The sequence below is a fragment of the Vicugna pacos genome, chromosome 2 (assembly GCF_048564905.1).
Source record: "Vicugna pacos chromosome 2, VicPac4, whole genome shotgun sequence".
NCBI classification, from domain to species: domain Eukaryota; kingdom Metazoa; phylum Chordata; class Mammalia; order Artiodactyla; family Camelidae; genus Vicugna; species Vicugna pacos.
The window spans coordinates 1,936,443-1,955,825 of NC_132988.1; the positions used below are offsets into that span (position 1 = coordinate 1,936,443).

The 19,383-nt window shown below is 41.9% G+C and overlaps 1 protein-coding gene across 1 annotated transcript in view; it reads right to left on the bottom strand.

Annotated features, from left to right (window-relative positions):
* Positions 1-5,239: 5,239 nt before the first annotated feature.
* The window catches only part of LOC116278117 (trafficking protein particle complex subunit 9-like), a 111,528-nt gene continuing 97,384 nt past the window's right edge, over positions 5,240-19,383 (bottom strand). The window contains exons 4-5 of the mRNA XM_072948334.1: positions 8,884-9,125; positions 5,240-5,467 (exon numbers count right to left, since the gene is read on the bottom strand). Of these exons, the coding sequence (XP_072804435.1) occupies positions 8,916-9,125 (210 nt within the window). The 3' untranslated portion in view covers positions 5,240-5,467; positions 8,884-8,915. The remainder of the gene's footprint in view (positions 5,468-8,883; positions 9,126-19,383) is intronic.

Genomic DNA, 19,383 nt, shown 5'->3' on the forward strand with positions numbered 1-19,383 from the left:
TCCACAGCAAATAAAAGAACATGTTTTGAAGGTTTTCGACCCTCTTGTAATTTCCAGAAAACAGACATGATTCACCTGCTAAACCAAACACACAGGTATAATAACGAGCCTGGCTCACATGACTGGGCAGCACGGAGGGATCCTCATCTATTGGCGTGGGTTACGCTGCAGGAACCCCACCTGAAATTTTAATTAGAATTTATTTCCAGCGAGTGTTGCTTCCGCGTTTTTCTCCCCAAAGCAAGGAAGCGCCCTCCTTGCCTGGCCATTAGTCTGCAGAGCCCCGCGGCTCACACACTTCCCTGCTCATCAGGAGGCTGATGGAGCCAGTTTGCTTAGACACACTTAGCTACACTCGCAGCGGGGATCATCAGTCTCTTCTGTGTGTTGACCTCCACGTGCAGGGGAGAAAATCGACTTTTGCTGCCGACAAACGCTAATTGACAACCAGTTGTTTCAGAGGGACAGTGATGTTGCAAACTGGTGTCCCTTTCATTTTTATATGTTGGATGATGACAAATGGCATGGCGACACCCCCACTGTAAGTACACCCACCAGGGAGGTTGTCAGAGTTTGAATCTGTGTGTTTTAGTATTCAGATCCTGCACTGGTCAGCTTTCAGTGTTCTCGCTGGGTTTGGGAGACTGTTTCTGGAGCGATTTCTTTGGCTTCCAATAAATTTGCACAGCCGTCTCCTTCAGTCGAGTTCTGATGAGTTGAGTTGGGAGGGGCATGTGAAATTGGGGCGGGCAGGGAGGTGCGATGAAAACTAGCCACCATCTGGTTACCTCTCATTTTTTGTGGGCCAAAAATGCTTGTCTTCTTTTCTTTTCTCCTCCATTAATCCCTTCAGGTCAGAGAGTCGTCTTCAAGAATTTCTTCCTAAAATGTAAAGTAATGATGAAGGTAGTGTGTTTCTGTGGTTGATTTCACTTGATTTGGGTTCATTGTTAAAGATTTTCTGGCGAGGTTCTTATGAGCTCTTAAAAGCTGGAAGAGCAGCAATACCAAGGGAAGAAAGTCAGAGAAACGTGTCAGCGGCCCCTGTGAGGTCTGGGGGACGAGGGCAGGAGGTGGGGCAGAGGCAGCACCATGGCCTCCCCTGCAACCCTCAGGGCAACTTGCGCATGTAAAGCCAGTGTCTCTTGTCACCATGTGTTCTAACAGGACTCCCACAAAAGGAATGCATGGAGATTTGGGGAGGCCTTACCTTTTACCCTCTTGTCAAATATCTTTAATGCTGACTGTATTTATTCAAGATGACACAGAGATCACCTGCAGAGCTTCAGGGAGCGGTGCTTGCTTCCTGTCTTGCCCGCCCCAGGCTCACTCATCAGACTCCTGATTCTTGCAGGCACTGCAGTGCCCGTGGGGGCAGCTCTGCTCCTGTGGTGGGAGCTCTGCTCCTCGGGGAGCTGGGCACGGGGGTGCTCACATTGGAGCCGGTCGCAACAGCACTGATCCCTCTCCACGTGTTGAGCCCTTTGTGTAAGTAGTAGAGGTGGGATTCAGAGTCTTTCTATGTCTACGGAGTTCTCCAGTAAAGCCAACTTGGAGGAAAGAAAGAAAATGCCTACTGTTCCATGAATGTGTCCTAAGGGTTTAAAGCTCACTGCGGAGCACATGTGAGATCTCATCCAGTAAATACTCTGGGGTCTTGACTCAGACTTGTCATGAATTTGGCACTCTCATAATGTTATTTCTCTTATAATATGTCTAAGCAATCATTTTTGTGTGATGGTTATGTGTGCATAAGTGTCCTGAAGAAACTGTTGTGGATGGAATTGTGGGCATCAGTGGTACCAGAAGGGCTGGTGGCCCTGGGGGCTGCCCGAGCTCCGCACCATTTGTTATCAGCAGTCTTTCAGGTTGCATCTTATTCCAGAGCTCACCGGGTCTCCCATCTCTCACTATGTGTCTTGAGAGAATATTTGTTCAGAGGGGAGGGGACAGGGTGCTTCCAAGTCTGGGTTTTGGGGTTCCCTGTCTAAAGGTGGCACTGGCACAAATCCTTTATTCATGGAGTAATGAAGCCCCCCAGTCTTGTGGCTAATTGGGCCTCCCTGTCCTTCTTCATGTGAGGAGCCGGAGGGCTTGGGTTAGGCCCAAAACCTGTTTTTGATGAGCTTTCAGCCCTATCACACCACCTGGGTTGTCCCGTTTCAGTCACATAACTTTGATTTTTGCAGGTAGGTGTGACTCCTGGACAGTGCCTGGGACTTCCAGGTTTCCCCTACAATAGGGGCACTGAAGAATGTTCACCCCATAAGGTGTGTTTGTGGGCGTCGAGGAAAAGTAGGGACCCACAGACAGATGTCTGGATGGGTGGCGATCAGGACCGAGTCTTGGAAGAACGAGATTCGATTACTGTTTTAACAGTGAAATTGAGGGAATAATTCTGGAATGTCTGATGCAACTGAGATTAAAATTATTATACTGTCTTTATTGTTAGCAGTAGTGGTTTTTAACCCTTAGACCCAGTCCCCCCTGTTTATAGTAAATATTTTGTAACCTTTCTTTTCTGGTGCCCAGAAGTGAACGTCATATAAAATGTAACCTAACTATAAATATGATAAACAAATACACAGGTAGATGTAAAGATGTGGTACCTAAATTCTTATATTATGGGGTATTTTATATTCTATGCTAATTAGTAACCTCTCAGGACAAAAGGCACATACAAAGGGAGTCACTTCTAATAAACTATTTTTCCAAGCCTTACCTAACTGGGAAACAAGTGGCTTCACAATGTTAGAGCACCTTCCAGGCCCCGGGGAAATCTCCTTGTCACAGTTACACTTGCTGATGGTGTCCCGTGCCAAATGCAAGCAGATGCGGTTCGGAAGCTGCCCGGAGGCGGACTCCGGGGATTCATTCTCCGTCGCAGCTGTGAGGGAGCCTTGTCTTTCCTGACCACAACAACAGAGGCGATTTTAAATCTCTGAAAACTGCCATACCAGAGTATATCACAACCCTCACAAGATATGTTGAATAAAGTAGAAAACTTTAAGTGACTCATTTAGGATAGAACTAGGGTATAAAAGAAATAATGAATTAAAAATTCTAGTGCCCGAATAAGTGCTACGTTACACTGGCTGCATTATAAGGTTAGACAAATTCATTATCGCTTTACATACCACATCTTGTAGATTTTATTTATCTTTTTTTTCTAAAGAAAAAAATCATCTTGTGTCAGAAGTGACGAGCAGAGAGCAAGTGTAAAACCAGGAATCGTGATGCTGGCCAGTCTAAGACCATCTCCGTCACTGCGCAGATCATCTTTACTCATTTTACTGGACTTTTTGGAATCACCTTCTCACTTGGAAAAACCCCTGTGTCAGTTGGATTTGTTAGTAAAACAATTCTTTTTCTTACCAAGAACATCAGTGATGTTTTCAAGATGATAAAAAAAAATTTGCCCATGGCATTTAAACAGTTGCTTGTTCTCGTAATTCATGGCTCACGGTCTCATATTTGTCACAATTGGAGAACTGTGTTTTCTTTGTGCAAATTCTCATTGCTTTGGTGACGCAGGGACACGTGTCCTTACTTGATGGAGTATGATAGTAGTTGTTTGCATTCTCTCCCTAAATCTGGAGTCCTGTGTTCTGTTTCCTGTTAACTTAAAAAATAGGAATGTTGTTATTTGCCTAAATATCTAACCTCACACCAGTGATGCATATCAAATTGGTCCAACTAGGAATTCCAATATTAAATGAGACAGTAATTTCACAACCCACTTTTCCAAAAATTTGGATTGATGGTTCAATTATATCAGGGACATTAGCTGTTTAATTGAATCAAACATTGCTTTCTTCAATAAAAGTTTCCATTCCATCTGCTCTTTTGGTTTACTGTTCTTCAGTGTTTCATTTGCTTTCTTTCCCAAAAATATATGAATTTGGCTTTTGTCATTGAAAATCCTTGCTGGTTTTGCTACCTCATGCTGGAGAGGAAGGCTTGTGACTGTTTTATAGTCACTGGTTTCATGGTTGTATGAGTGCTAATGCCACATTGCAGGGGTGTACAGACCTAATGAAGTGTGTACATAAAAGGTTTAGTCTACACTGAATGCAGGGTTAGTGTTCGCAGCCCATGTCATCAGTATCATAATTAATCCATTACAATCATCCTCTATTAATCAGTGTTATCCTTCTAACGTGTCCAGGAGAGGAAATGTTGTAGTCTAAATGCAAATCTTTGTCAAACTTTCAGTCAGTTCAAAACCTTTAAAGCTTTGCTGTCAATAGGACTGTGTGCCTGCCATCCCTACTTCTGCTCCTCCTGATCCAGGACGCGGTCTCCACGGCTGATGATCCGAGAGACACTGGATTCTTGATCCCATGGCCCTGTGTGTTCTGAGACATCTGGGGACTTCAGCACTGTTTTAGGGGCATTGGGTCCCACTTCTTCATAGCATTGATGAGATGAGATCTGTGGGTTCACACTCATTCTTGAGTGTACGGTGCATTTTTTCTAGAACCAAAACAACCCCAGCGTGGCAGCGCTGCTTTGACCACGTGCTGGGACAGCGTGTGCTTGTCAGTTTTTGGGTTTAAATTTTCTGTTCTAATTTCTAAAATGGGGTATATTGACAGACACTCTCCATGTAAACAGAAGCTCTGTGGGGTTTTCAGCAACTTCTAAGAGCATAAATATTCTTGAAGAAGCTAACCTTCCTCCCAAGTAGTGAGGAGCAAGCCGGCAAGTCCTGGGTGCCTGTGGTGGCCAAGCTGTGCAGCCCAGGCTGCTCACTGAGGAGCAAGGAGAAAATCTTAAAAGAAAAAAATACTTCCATGCTGTGTTTCACAGAATCTCAGAAATGAACGTTTTAATATCTAAAGAGGGTTTTTTTTAAATAAATTATTTATTTTTTTCCTTTTTCAGTTTTATTAGGTAGAATTATTACAGTTCAACTTCACATACACATATTGCATGTAAATACATGTATAGAGTATACTGCATTTTTTAGTTTACATATATGTACTAATTATTGTTTCTAAGAACAGATTAGAGCTTTAGATTTTTCAAATTACAGTTACCAGAAGAATAAGGACATCTAGAAAAGAATAATAAACAGAATATTGCAATCCAATCACAAAGGACAGTCAGATGTGCTTACATATATTCAAGAAATGAAAATAATATTTAGTTCATTTGTGGTCATATTATTATTGCTATTAATTTTAGATTCCCCATAAATGAAGTCATATGGCATTTTTCTTTCTCTTTCCACCCCACTTCACTTAGAATAACAGTCTTCAGGTCCATCCATGTTGCTGCAAATGGCATCTTTTATGGCTGAGTAGTATTCCATTGTATATATGTATCTCCTCATCTTTATCCAGTCATGTGCTGATGGACATTTGTGTTGTTTCAATGTGCCTTGTTCTATGTCCCTTCTGGCAACAATTACGGATTTTAAATATTTTCCACCTTAAAATCCTTCCTGAAGGAGATGTGGTAACTGAAATAAAAAACAGTTACAGCACAGGGTTGTGTGTGATGGGCCCTGGGGGCTTGGTAGAAAGGTTGGCAGAAAGGATTTCAGATTCTGATCAAGTGATTCCTCCTCTTGTAGCCCTGCTGACCACCTCTCTCACGGCCTGCCCTACAAGTCTGACAAGTCCCTTCCTTCTGTGAATCCTACTGTATTGTGCCCAAATTTTGTCCAATTGGTGTCATCCAGCAGGGACCTTAAGTGAGGCACCCAAGCTCCTGTATTGGTTTCTTCCATCAGCCATTAACTTCCTTGGGAGCCAGGACTGTCTCATTGCCCCAAGGATCCCTAATGCCTAGTGAGATGCCTGATACAGCTGGTACTTAACGAGCACATCGGTCAAATGGAAAAACCTGATCAAAGAAAAGGCCCTCATATTTCAGACATGCCTACTTGAGTACAAAGGGTAAAATGACATGTTTTCTCGGATTTGCTGTCAAATACTTCAACAAAGGACAAATAAAAGAACAAAGGTCTGAATAAAGGAAATATGGAAAAGTTTGTGAATTCCTTAATCTGGGTGATGGGCTTATTGTACTATACTTACTGGTGTATACTTAAGTTAGTTTATAATCTTACTGTCATTAGCTGAAAAGCAAGTCTCAATACATATTAATTGAAACCCTTAGAACTGACCAAACTTAGCCCACACAAAATCCTTAATATCCTAGTAGTCTGTCTTACAGAAATCTATTCCCACAAAGACAGGAAAAAATGGAACGGCAGATCCGTGCAGTATTTCCACGTTGTAAAAGACCAAAGGCCGACACAAAAGAAGAGATTGTAGAAAAGATAAAGAGGCTGAAATTAATGTCCAGAAAACCTAGCTAAGAATCCTAAATGGCCCAACTTAACTAATCTCAGCCCTGTCGCATCAATAATGGGGCAAATAGCACGTAGTGGATTTTTTTTAATAAATAAATAATGATCCTGTTCCTACCACAGGCAATTATAATAAGACTGAGTATAAGTTCTAACAACAAATAGTGTACAAATCATAATTTCTACTTGATTCAAACTGCTTCTTCTATAAAATTTGAATCTTTTTATTCTTAAGACAGATTTGTGGCATATGACCTTGTAATAAAATTTTTAACTGGCTTGTATTAAAAAAGTTCACCATAGTGAGAGTTTATTACATCAACTATTCCTTTTTGGGAAACCCATGTGCCTTGTCACTCTCTTTCATAAGACTTTCTGTGGAAAATTCAATCCTTCATTCAGGAAAAGGCTGAGCAATATATCTCATGGAAAACCGTCATAAACTGCAACACAAGAAAATGAAAATGACAGTGAGCAGCCCGTGAAGCCGGCAGACACACAAAGCGCATGGCTGTGTTCCTGCATCGAATTTCTGTAACCAGCAGGGAAAATGTGCATTTCAAGAAATAGACATAAACCGTTTTCAGGACCTGAGCACACAATTTCCCTTTCAGGGTTTAGTGGGCTTCCATTTAATTCTGAGAAATGTTTGAAACAACAGAACAACAGCTGAGATAGGGTTTAAAGTAACTTTTATGTCTTAGTGAAAATAATGCCACCTGATAGTTATCATTTTTACTTTATTTGATCTCACTCTCTTACTTTACCTCCCCAACCTCCTCCACAAAATGATGGTGAACATCCCCTCCTGGGTCAGAAGGCTAAGTAGAAAGTACCAATCACATGGAGGTGAGCTTTTTGTTTTATTTTTCAGAACAAACAAGTTTCATTCATGTGATTTAATAATTAAGATTAGAAACAAAATCTACTCAATAAATGGCAGCCAACACATGTCGTTATACCTGCTCATCAGATTTGGCCCCACGTTACACACTTTTACATGGACATGTGCCTTGTGCTGTCATGGGAAACGGTGAGTGGGGACAGGGCCTCTGCTCTCACAGGGCACACAGCCTGGTGGGGCAGGCGGTGTTCAATCATTGCCCTTTTCTCTTTAATATACTTACAAGTTATTGGAAATGCTATTTAAAAAGAACAAAATGAGTCAATGAAAGTGAAAAATACAAGGACAGTATTTAGGCTGAGGGAAGACAGGGAACCTCTTTGAAGAGCTGACACTCCACTGAGACCCAAAGGACAACTCCGGTGCTGCAGGTGAAGGGAAGGGACACACTGATAAAGGGCTAATATCCCAAATATACCAAAATTTCTTTAAACTCAACAAGAAGGATGAGTAACCTGATTAAAAAATGACCAAAATGCCTGAACACACACCTCATCAAAGAAGAAATCTAGATGCCAAAGAAGTCTATGGAAAGATGCTCCACAGCATCTTTTATCAAGGGGATGCAGACTGAAACAGCGAGGTATCACTGCACCCCAGTCAGAACTGCCAAAACGCAGAACACTGACAGCACCAAATGCTGGTGAGGATGTGGAGCGACAGGAATTCTCATACATTGTTGGTGGGAATGTAAAATATCCCAGATACTTTGGAAGACGGTCTGGCAATTTTTTACAAAATTAAACGTACTCCTAACATATGATCCGGCAACTGTGCTCCTTGGTGTTTACTCGACGAAGTGGAAACTTATGTCCACACACAAATCTGCATACAGATGTAAATAGCAGCTTTATTCATAATCACCAGAACTCAGAAGCAACTAAGCTGTTCTTCAGTAGATGAATGGATAAATTGTGGTCCAGGCAGAAAATGGACTATTATTGGGTGCTAAAATGAAATTAGTTATCAAGGCATGGAAAGACACGGAGGAACCTTTTATGCATATTACTAAGTGAAAGAAGCCAATCTGGGAAGGTTCTGCAACTGTCTGATTGCAACTGGTGTTCTGGGAAAGGGAATACCACAGAGACTAAAAGATCAGTGGCTATCAGAGGCTAGAGGGGAAGGAGCAATGAATGAGGTGCAGCACGCAGTATTTTAAGGTCACTAAGACAGACGACTCTGTATGATGCTGTGATGGTGGATACATATCATTGCACATCTGTCCAAACCCACAGAGTGCGCAACACCAAGTGTAAATCCGTGTGTCAAATATGGGCTCTGGGTGATGATGACGTGTCAGTGTAGGTTCAACCATTGTCACAAATGCACGCTCTGGTGCAGGTGTCAATAGTGAGGAGGCTGTGGGGACAAACTGCAGTTCATACACCCAATCCAGCCCCAGCCACCGCTGTTAATAAAGCTCTGTGGGTGTGTGGACTGTCCGGCTGCTCTGGCGTCTGAACAGCAGAGCTGAGCAGCTGCACCAGAGATCAGGAGGTTTGCAGACCCTGAAATATTTACTCCCAAACCCTTGACAGAAAAAGTCTGCTGAGCCCTGTTCTACACGAATCAAAATTCACCCTGTTGAGACAGGACAGCAGGGCCCAAACCAGGCATGGTTAATGGGACTGAAGCAATGTTTTAGTTGCAACACCTTTGCTGAAGTCCTGCAGGTCCAGCGACAGACTAGCCAGGAAGCGTCTGCAGGAGGAGTCGGGAGCAGGCCTTCCTGCCAGGCTCTGGGATGCCGGGGGTCTCGCGCCGCACGGAGGCCACCCTCTTGAAGGAGGCGGACTTGCAGTGGAAGCAGATCAACTCGTAGAGCTCGGAGAGGAGGCTGCACTGCTGAATTCTCTCCTCGGAACGCTGAAGCACAGGGAGGAAAGCAACAAGCATCTGAAAGAAACATGTCAGTGAAAAAAGACCCGTAAAAAAGGTTTTCCCTTAAAACAAAGACCCGATGACATAGGAAGGAACAGGAAGGCTGACTTAGTGCACTGATGGGACCGGATGCAGAAACGCAGGGAAGCACCGCTGTGCAGACGCTCCAGACCCCCTCCGGGCCCCACCTGTCCGCGTTCCGCCTGTCCTTTTACTAGAAAGGCCCCTATTCCCTGAAATAGAGGAATCTGCTACCTAAACATGGGACACCGAGAAGGGAAAGAGGAACAGGAAGGGAAATTAAAGGAACAACAGTTCATCTAGACCCTAGGGTTTGGGCGGGACTTTCACCAAACACACAACCTCTCAAAGCACAGAGCACACAGTGAGAGGCTGACAGAGTTACTGCGACTTCTGCTCCTTAAACACCAGCTACCTGCCAGCACACGCTGCACCCGTTACTGAATCATTATAATCATCTCAGAAACTATTACTACCCCGGCTCACTGGCAAGGAAATCTGAAACTCGGGGAGGAATTATTATCATCCTGGACAAAGTCCCAAAGCCCAGAATTGTCAGAGCCGGCAGACGCTGTACTAAAATGCTCCTCATCACCACGGGCCCTGAGCCTCAGTCTGAGGCCACGTCAGGTCTGCAAGGGCCCAGAGCACGAGGATGTGGGACAGGGAATGCTCAAACTCGAAGAGCCGGGCCAAGACCGTCAGGAAGCTATGTAATGAAACCAAATCCCCAAACTCTTTTCCAACCCACTGCCCTGTCCGGGAGGACTGCTCGGCACATCTGTGCTGTCACCTGTGCACAGGCTGTGCAAGGGGCCCAGACAGTGACGTGACGTCCCAGTGGAAGTGGCTCGGAGACCACTTCATCACAGGACAGACTCTCCAGGCTTCCAACGCTAACTCTCCATTCAATTTCCAACTGGAAAGGAAGTTTAGACTTGTTTTCCTCTCCAGAAACAAAGAGAGTAGTAACATCAGCGCTAAACTCAAGACTGAGAAAGAGTCTCCTGGCCATTTGGAAAGATAGGCTGGGGAGGGAACAGAGACAGGGATCAGAAAGACCCGTGTTCCAGTCCAAAGTCTGCACGTCACTCGCTTTGACAGTTTCCTTTTTAATACAGGTGATAAAATCTAATTATGATTGTTGGGAAAACTAAATGAAATAACGTATTCCACTAGCATAGGTGTAAAATCCTCCATAAGTGTTCCAGAAATGGACGTGATCGTGGTTAGTTACTGTCTGCCAATTCTTGTGTGCTAAGCTCACATCAGCCAACCAGAGATGTGCCAGAGAATGCCTCACCAGCCAGCAGCCTTCTCCAAGTTGGAAACTCACAGTGTCCGAAAAGCAGGCAGTGGTGGATGCTTTGGGGCACTCTGGAGGTTGCACTCCAGTGATGACTTTAAAAAGCTGTGGAGAATTTAGGTGACCATACTGTTCAAATACAGAAAACTCATTCCATGTCTACAAATATTCATCTCTAGCCATGATGATTCAGAGAGGAAATACACATTCAAACGTACATCATTTTCCCACATTAGTGCATCAAAACAATTTGCAAAGAATGTAACTTTTTCTCTAGATCACACAGCGGGGATTACAAGGTTTGTACTGACAGCCCTACTTGTAAATCATCTGCAAACGTAACTGGGTCCACTATCAGTCATCATCATTCGAAGAGAAGGATGGAAAAGAGCAAAGCCAAGCTAATATGCTCCAGTCTTTAGTTTGGCTACGATGTCACAGAGGAGACGGACAGCTCAATTAGGAACCACTCTGCCGTGATCACGGAGCCTGGGAGCGCGATGGGCGGCAAGATATATGACGCAGCAGTAGCTATGCCCGCGCTTCTAGGCAGGTACCAAGACTCACCTCAACAAGGTATCAAACGTTTATGCCCACGTCCTCATCACCTGACATGTATTAAAGAGAAATGAAAACATATAAAAGGCCAATACCCTTGGTGAGTACACCGTCCAAAGAGCAAAGTCACAGTTTGACAACTGGTCAACCCGGTTCCCTGGGATTCATTCTTGGAGAAACTTAAAAGCCACTCCTCTGTCCTCAAGAAGTGCTACCTACTTGTCCTATATTTGGCTCAGGGATACAGCACGTTCACGTGGACTTTAATGTCTGCACAGATTTGACTGTCTTTCTCCAGGTTCACTTGTCCATTCTGAAGAGGCCTGAGTTAAGTCCATCTTCCATAAGATCAATTCCCTCCAGTGACAACTCAATGAGCCTGCAATTACAAGCCAACTGAACAGGACTGTCCTCAGCTAAAAATGTCACCCACCCTTCACTGATTTCTTAATCTCCTCTCCTGGCTGATTGCAACAGACCAACACCACCCTCCACCAAGTTCCCCGAATATGTCAAATAGAAAGTAAGGTCCATAAAAGAGGAGACAACTTCATAGTCACCTCTGAATTCCTAGCATATAGTAATGTCAATAAATAGAACTATGATTATTGCTTCTTTCCTTTAAAACCTTTCTGGTTATTTAAATGAGACTATGGAAGGGAGGTGTTTGGGTCCAGTATCTTGATCCAGAAGACTCGGGAGGCCTTTTCCGGAATGGCTGTCCACTGATTCATTCAAAACACAACTTCTCTTTCCGGGAGGAGCTTTGATTTTCTGCCAGGAGTTTGTGGTCACTCTCATGCCATAACAGCTTTAAACTAAATCCTTACTTTGGATATGTTATTTTTCCCCGCTTGCAAAAAATTGACTTTCCTTACTTCCTTGCTTTGAGGAATGCTTTTTCCTTTTGTAAAGCAGGAGTCTCAGGATGTGCTTGGCCTTACATAAAAACAGCCATCCAACTCCCAGTGTGAGAGGTCTCGGGCTCACCTCCTGTCCTCCTGCTAGGGCAACCGAAACACAGTTCAGGAGCCAACAAGCACCCCAGGGCTTCTAAGGCTCACGTATCTCCCAGAATCCCTGCTTTCTGGTTTGTCTTGGCTACTGAGGATTTCCACTCACTTTCTTGACAATTAGCATTGCAGCTTGAAAGATGAGGAAGGAAGGCTTTATTTCTTAATCTGCATTTTAAGGAACTTATGTAATGAAGGTTTTCACGAATTTCTAGAACCCTCCATTGCCAAGACAGAAAACATACTACATATTTTCTAAATTTAGCTCTCATGTGCATTTTTTCTTTCCTTTTGTTTTCTTAACTGCTAACAGACATTTTTTAATTAAAAAATAATGTAAGGCCACAAGTAGGATAGAAATTTGAAGGAGCAAACAAAGTTAAAGTGCAAAGATAGAAAAATGATAAGTACTCTACAAATTTAATAGAATACATACACTATGAATCAGAACAGCAATTCTCAGTAACAGCTAACTGAAACATGACCATGAGGTAAAACGTCTCTCCTGTCAGGAGATGGCCAACAGAAAATAGAATTAAAACAACTAACTAAAATTCTAAGTCTGGCAGGGTTTAGAACTCTACCAGCTAAATGTGTCTTCTTCTGGAAAAGAGGGAGTCTCACCAGCTCTTTTCTGTGGAGCCTGAGCCCAGGGAAGGGCGGTGAAGTGAGCTCTGTAAGTCCCCAATTAGCAAAGTGACTGATGAATAAAGAGACGTGAGCTTGATGACAGCGATGATACTACTATTCACTTGTCCTGAAAAGTATGTCTTCACGTTCAGTGATCAATACCTCGGCATTCTCAGGGATTGAGATTATAGGAAAATGCACAGCCCAGGCCCAGACGACCTCTGTGATTGTGACACTGCACTTAGATGTCTCAAGGGCACCTCCAACTCCACCTGCAATGAGCTGACTTCACGGATCTCCTCCCATAGCCGTCCTGCCCAGGGCATCTGGGCGGGGGTCAAGGTCTCCCTGCCTCTCTCAGCTCAGGCCCATCACTCACAGATGTGAATGGACCCCTCCTTCAGGGCCCAGATTTCCTCCGTCACCGAGTCCCACCACCCTCACCAGTCCTACCAGGTACTCACTGGCCCTCACTCAGCACTGACGCTGAGCTGGGGACCACGCTGCACACTGTGCACACGTTATCTCAATGGATCTCCAGAGCAGTCCTGGGAAGTCAGTACATCACTTCTCTAATTGATTAGATAAATTGTTTCACTTCCTTCAGTGCGTCATCAAAATTGACACGGCTACTGAGCCACAAACCTGGGACTGAAAATCACTTGAAAATTGAACAATGCTACACCTCGCAGCCACCCTACTCAGACTCATCACATCACCTCCTGCCAAGCCTTCTAAATGTTTCCAAGCATTCTGCAAGACAAAAGAGATCTAAGAGAGCACCCCCATCCCCTACTTAAAATCTGTCAATGATGGTCCACTGCACTTAGGAGAAAGCCCCACCGGGCTTGAGCACAGCCCAATGGCCCGGCATCCTCGAACCCGACCCGGTTGCGCCTCCTCACCCACCAAGCAGCTCTACACGTGCCGTGTCCAGGACAAGGATGCTGACTCCATACAACCCGGGGCTCGTCTCGCTCAAATAAGGATCACCCTATTCATTGTTCACCCTCTTCATTGCTGACTCTCAGAAAAATGTTTTCTAAGAATGAATAAATATCTTTTTCCTTACGACTTCCCATCATTGATAATGAGCTCCGCCCAAAAGAGAGAAGACCTTATCCTCAGTCTCCTTATCTGTAAAGTGTGAATAACAAGGAACTATGAAAGGTTTTAAGAGAAATAATATTCATGTGAGGTTGAGGGACAATCCCCAACATACAGTAAGCACTCAATATGTGCTTACTTAATATTAATAAGAATAGATCCTATTCCAGCAACCTTAAATCAATGCTTTATGGCTTTGTCCAAAAGACTACTGACAAACTGTTGGACAAACCCCTTTGAGCAGATCAGAACAAGCGTACTGGGAGAGGTAAGCGCGGACTCCAGTTACAGCTGCAGCCACCCAGCACTACGGGGCGGGGGCAGTTTGATCAAACTCTCTCATGTTGCTTGAGCATTTAGTTGTAGTTATTGAATAAAGACAGGTATTATTTAGTCAAAGCTCTTGAACATAAATCTTCAAATATTGATGCAAATTAGATTTCAAGTGCAACACTCTCAGTAGAAATTATTTGAAAATTATAGTCTTAGCTCCTCTGAACATCAAAAGGGAATGTTCTTAATGCATCTGACTATATACACTGAAAGGATTGTTTTAAAGAAATTAAGATGAAGCCATCCTGAATAAGCACTCAGTAACATCTGTACAAAGCCCCAACCAAGGGTCTCATTTCTCCCTTCCACATAGGTGTTCAGGTAGCTTAACCTGGGTCTTGGTTTCTTATAACACTGGGGTGGGAAGAATTGTGGATAGATTTATGTAGCAAATATAAACCTAGGGTATTTGCTGTGTAGGATTCCTAGAAATAAATAAATTGATATATAGTCCCACACTTAGGAAGCTCAGCATTTTCATTTACAACAGCATTAAAAATAAAATGAGAGATACATTTAACAAAATTTTACAAGATTTGTACATTGAAAAATTTGAAGTATTACCAAAAAATATTTAAAATATCTACATATATAGAAGGCATTCCATGTTCATGGAATGGTAGACAATATTGTTAAAAATGTTAAGACTCCCCAAAGTGATCCAAAAATTTAATGGAATCTCTATCAAAATTCCAGCTGACTTCTTTCCAAAAATTGAAAAACTGATCCCAAAACTCATATGGAAGTGCAAGGGACCCAGGTCAGCCAAAACAATCTTGAAAAAGAAGAGCAAAGTTGGAGGACTCACTCAGAGGTTACTACAAATCTATAGTACTCAAGTCATTATGGTACTGGCATAAGTTTGGATGCATAAATCTATGAGACACAATAAAAAATCCAGTGGGGAAACTTACATTTACAGTCAGTTTTCCACAAATGTGCCAACAACACTCCATTGAAAGAATAGTCTACACAACAAATGGTGCAGAGACATCTGGGTATCTGCAGGCAAACGAATGAATCTGGAATCTGGACCCCCGTATTTTCTATAACAAATAAATATTAATTCAAAATGGATCACAGACAGAAACGTAAAATCTAAATGGATAAACTTTCTAAGAGAAGACATAGTATAAATCTTTGTGGTCTTAGGATAGGCTATGGCTTCCTAGATACAATACCAAGAGCACAAGTGATAAACAAAAAAAAACCAGGTAAAATGGACTTCATCAAAATTAAAACCATTTGTTACAAAGGACTTCATCAAGAAAGTGAAATGAAAGGGGAAGGGGGTAGCTCAAGTGATAGAGTGTGTGCTTGCCAAAAAAAAAAAAATGAATAAATCTAATTACCTCCCCTATAAAGAAATTGTTTTAATGTTTAAAAAAAGTAAAGTGAAACGACAATCTGCAGTATACAAGAAAAATTTTGCAAAGCATATATCTAATAAGAGACTACTATCCAGGATATAAAACAAATGCTTACAAATGGACAATACAAAGAAAGTCGACACAATTTTTAAATTTGCCAAGGAATTAAATAGATACACAATTGGCCAATAAGCATATGAAAAGATTCTCAGCATCACTAGCGAAATCTAAATCAAAATGCGATCTCATTTTACACCCAATAGGATGGTTATAATCAAAACATGGACAATAACAAGTGTCGTTCAGGAGGCAGAGGATTCTCATATGCGGCCAGTGGAAAGGGACAATGGTGCAGCTTCTTCGGAAAAGACTGGCGTTTCCTCAAAAGGTTAGAGTTATATGGCTCAGCAATTCCACTCCTACATATAGAGTCATCTCTCAGTATCCTCGGGGGGTTGGTTTCAGGAACCCCCCACCCTGGATACCATAATCCAAAGATGTTCGAGTCCCTTTACAATCAGCCATCTGGATCCATGAAGTGGAAACTGCAGATATGGCGGGCCAACTGTACAGCCAACAGAATGAAAACCTATTCTCACAAAAACATTCACATCAATATCCATAGCAGTATCATTCAGAGTAGCCAAAAGTTACTAACAATATCCATCCATCAATGAACAGATAAACAAAATTACCAAGAATAGGCCCACAAAATTTTGGTCATTGAAACTTTGACAAAGGAGGTGAGAAAATACAATGGAGTAAAGGCAGCATCTTCAGCAAATGGTGTAGGGAAAACTGAACAGCTGCATGTAAATCATTGAAGTTAGACTACTCCCTCACAGCATACACAAAAATGAATTCAAAATGTGTTAAAGACTTAAACATGTAGACAAGACACTATAAACCTCTTAGAAGCAACCATAGGTAAAACATCTGACATACATCTCAGCAATGTTCTCCAAGAGCAGTCTACTCAGGCAATAGAAAAACAACCAAAAATATACAAGTGGGATCTAATTAAACTTACAAACTTTTCACAGCTAAGGAAACAGTAAGCAAAACAAAAAGACAAACTACCTATGGAATGGGAGAGAATATTTCCAATAAATGAAACTGATAGGGGCTTAATTCCCAGAATATGTAAGCAGCTGTTACATTTAATAAGAAAGAAAAACAAAAATTCAATTCAAAAATGGGCAGAAGTCCTAAAGAAACATTTCTCCAATGAAGACATAAAATTGGCCAGTAGGCACATGTAAAAATGTTCAATATCATTCTCAGAGAAATGCAAATCAAAACTGCAATCAAGTATCAACTCTCACCAGTCAGAATAGCCATCATTCAGACGTTCACAGACAATAAATACTGGAGAGACATTGGAGAATTGGGAACCCTCCTACACTGTGGTGGGAATGCAGTTTGGTGGAGCCATTGTGGGAAACTGTATAGAGATTCCTCAAAAGACAAAAAATTGACCTCCCATATGACCCAGCAATCCCACTCCTGGGCATATATCCAAAAGGATACATAATTCAAAAAGACACTTGCACCCCAATGTACACAGCAGGAATATTTAAAATAGCAAGACATGGAAACAACCCAAATGTCCACTGACAGATGACTGGATAAAGAGGTTATAGCGTATTTGTCCAATAGACTACTATTCAGCCATAAAATAATAATAAAATAATGCCATTTGCCACATCAATGGACCTGGAGAATGTCATTCTAAGTGAAGTAAGCCAGAAAGAGAAAGGAAAATACTATAAGAGATTGCTCACATGTGGAATCTAAAAAAAAAAAAAAGAAAGAAACAATAAGATAAATTTATCTACAGAACAGAAACAGACACAGGGGCATAGAAACCAAACTATGGTTACCAGAGTGGGGAGGGTGTGGGAAGCAATAATTTGGGAGTTCAAGATTTGCAGATACTGAGTATGTAAAGAATAAACAGCAAGTTTATACTTTATAGCACAGGAGAATATATTTAATATCTTATAGTAACATGTTTAAATAGAGTATGTAAATTAATATAGGTATGTTCCTATTTAACTGAAGTGTTGTGCTGTACACAAGAAACTGACATAATATTATAAACTGACAAGACTTCAATGAAAATATTTTTAAATAGACCAAAAACAAAAAAAAGAAAAAGGATATTATCAAACAAAAAGAATAAAGTACTGATTCAGGATACAATATGGATGAACATTGAAACTTTATGCTAAAATAAGCCAGACACAAAAGGCCAAATAGTGTTCTTTAAGGTGAACTGTATCTAAGCGTTTATTGTACTATTCCTGTAAATTTTCCGGAGGTTTGAAGTCTATCAATATCAAAATAAAATGTATTATTCATTAAAAACATAAAACGCTTCCTCACAATAGGGCTTTAAATATTAAATGCAGAAATGCATGTAAAGCTCTTGGAACAACACTTTGCAAGTCCACACACAATCACTGCTGTCACTGCCACTCAGAGGGTGGTGCCAGCGCTGATGAGAGCTGCCTCCACTCGCTCCCCTGCAGACAGTAGTGAGGGCCTGAGCTCTGACAGGCAGGGTGAGCATGAACCTGGGGCAGAATCAGCCACGTCCCAGACTCTGCGTTACCCAACTTTCTTATACAAACTGCGACATGTAATGTAAACACGCTAGAGGGATGCATCTTACAACACAGGGAATACAGACAATGTTTTACAGTAACAATAATTGGAGCATCTATTGTACACCTGAAACATATCATAATTTAAATCAGCTATATCTTTAGAAAAATTTAAAAAATAATTTAAAAATGTTATCACTGTAATATTCAATTCGGTTTTTAAGTAACTATTAAACAGCTTAGAATGTATAAAAGCATTTAAGTGTGTTGTTTGTTTACATATTTATTTACATTCAGCCTCTTACTAAAAGAGAATTTAAACAATTTTTTTAAACACAGCTTAACAACCATAACAACAAAAAGGTAAAACTGACAGTGAATAGAAAATGTAGATTCAATACTTAAATGAAACTAGGGGAAGATAAATTCATAAAAATGGATTCCATGAAGTCAGGGCAAGTGTTAAAGTCCGACTAGAAATTCAGCTGTAAGATTCTTGGCAGCTAAAGCAAAAAGAAAATGTTGATGGGGCAGGTGGTAGAGCGTATGATTACCGTGCACGGGGTCCTGGGTTCAAGCCCCAGGGCCTCCACTAACAGATAAATACATCTAATTACCTACCGCCCGAAAAGAGCCCCAAAGAAAAGAAAAAGAAATTCCATTCCCAAAAAACCCTGATATTAAATTTGGATTAAATACTTAAAAAAATAAAAAGAAAAATAGAAAAGATAAGTGACACTGTGAAGGAAAAGCCCAGCTGGGCTAACAAGCTAAGTCACAAATCTAAGTTTGGTAAGTGTCGGTTTACTGATATAAGTTTTGCTGGGCTACCTGGTAATCCTGAAGTTTAGTGTCAGTTTACTGGGCTAATAAGCCTACTCGTAAATCCAAGGTCAACAATTGTCAGTAACGTGATCTGTTCCAAATTGATAAGCTTCAGTGTACTGATTTCTTGCTTTTTGTTGTTTGTGCCCAATTGGCTAAAAGCCCCATACTTTTATTTAACCATATAAAACCTCATGTGCAGGACTTGGAGGTACTCAGAGCTTCGGAAAAGTAGCCCCTCTGAGCCCGCAGGCGTAATAAATCTCAGTACTCCCACCTTCTGTGTGGTGCTTGATTCTTGGCTGGCCTGTAGTTTCCGTAACAACACAAGCGATAATGCCCGTGACATAAATCTGCGGTGGCTGCTGGCAGGTCCCCATTTCTCACGTGGGAAAATCTGAAACATCCTTCTCAACACTGAGAGTCATCATAAGCCCACCCCACCCCTCCCGCTGTTAAATGCAGGAGCACAGGCATGGTCCGGCCTTTGCTCTCTCTGTG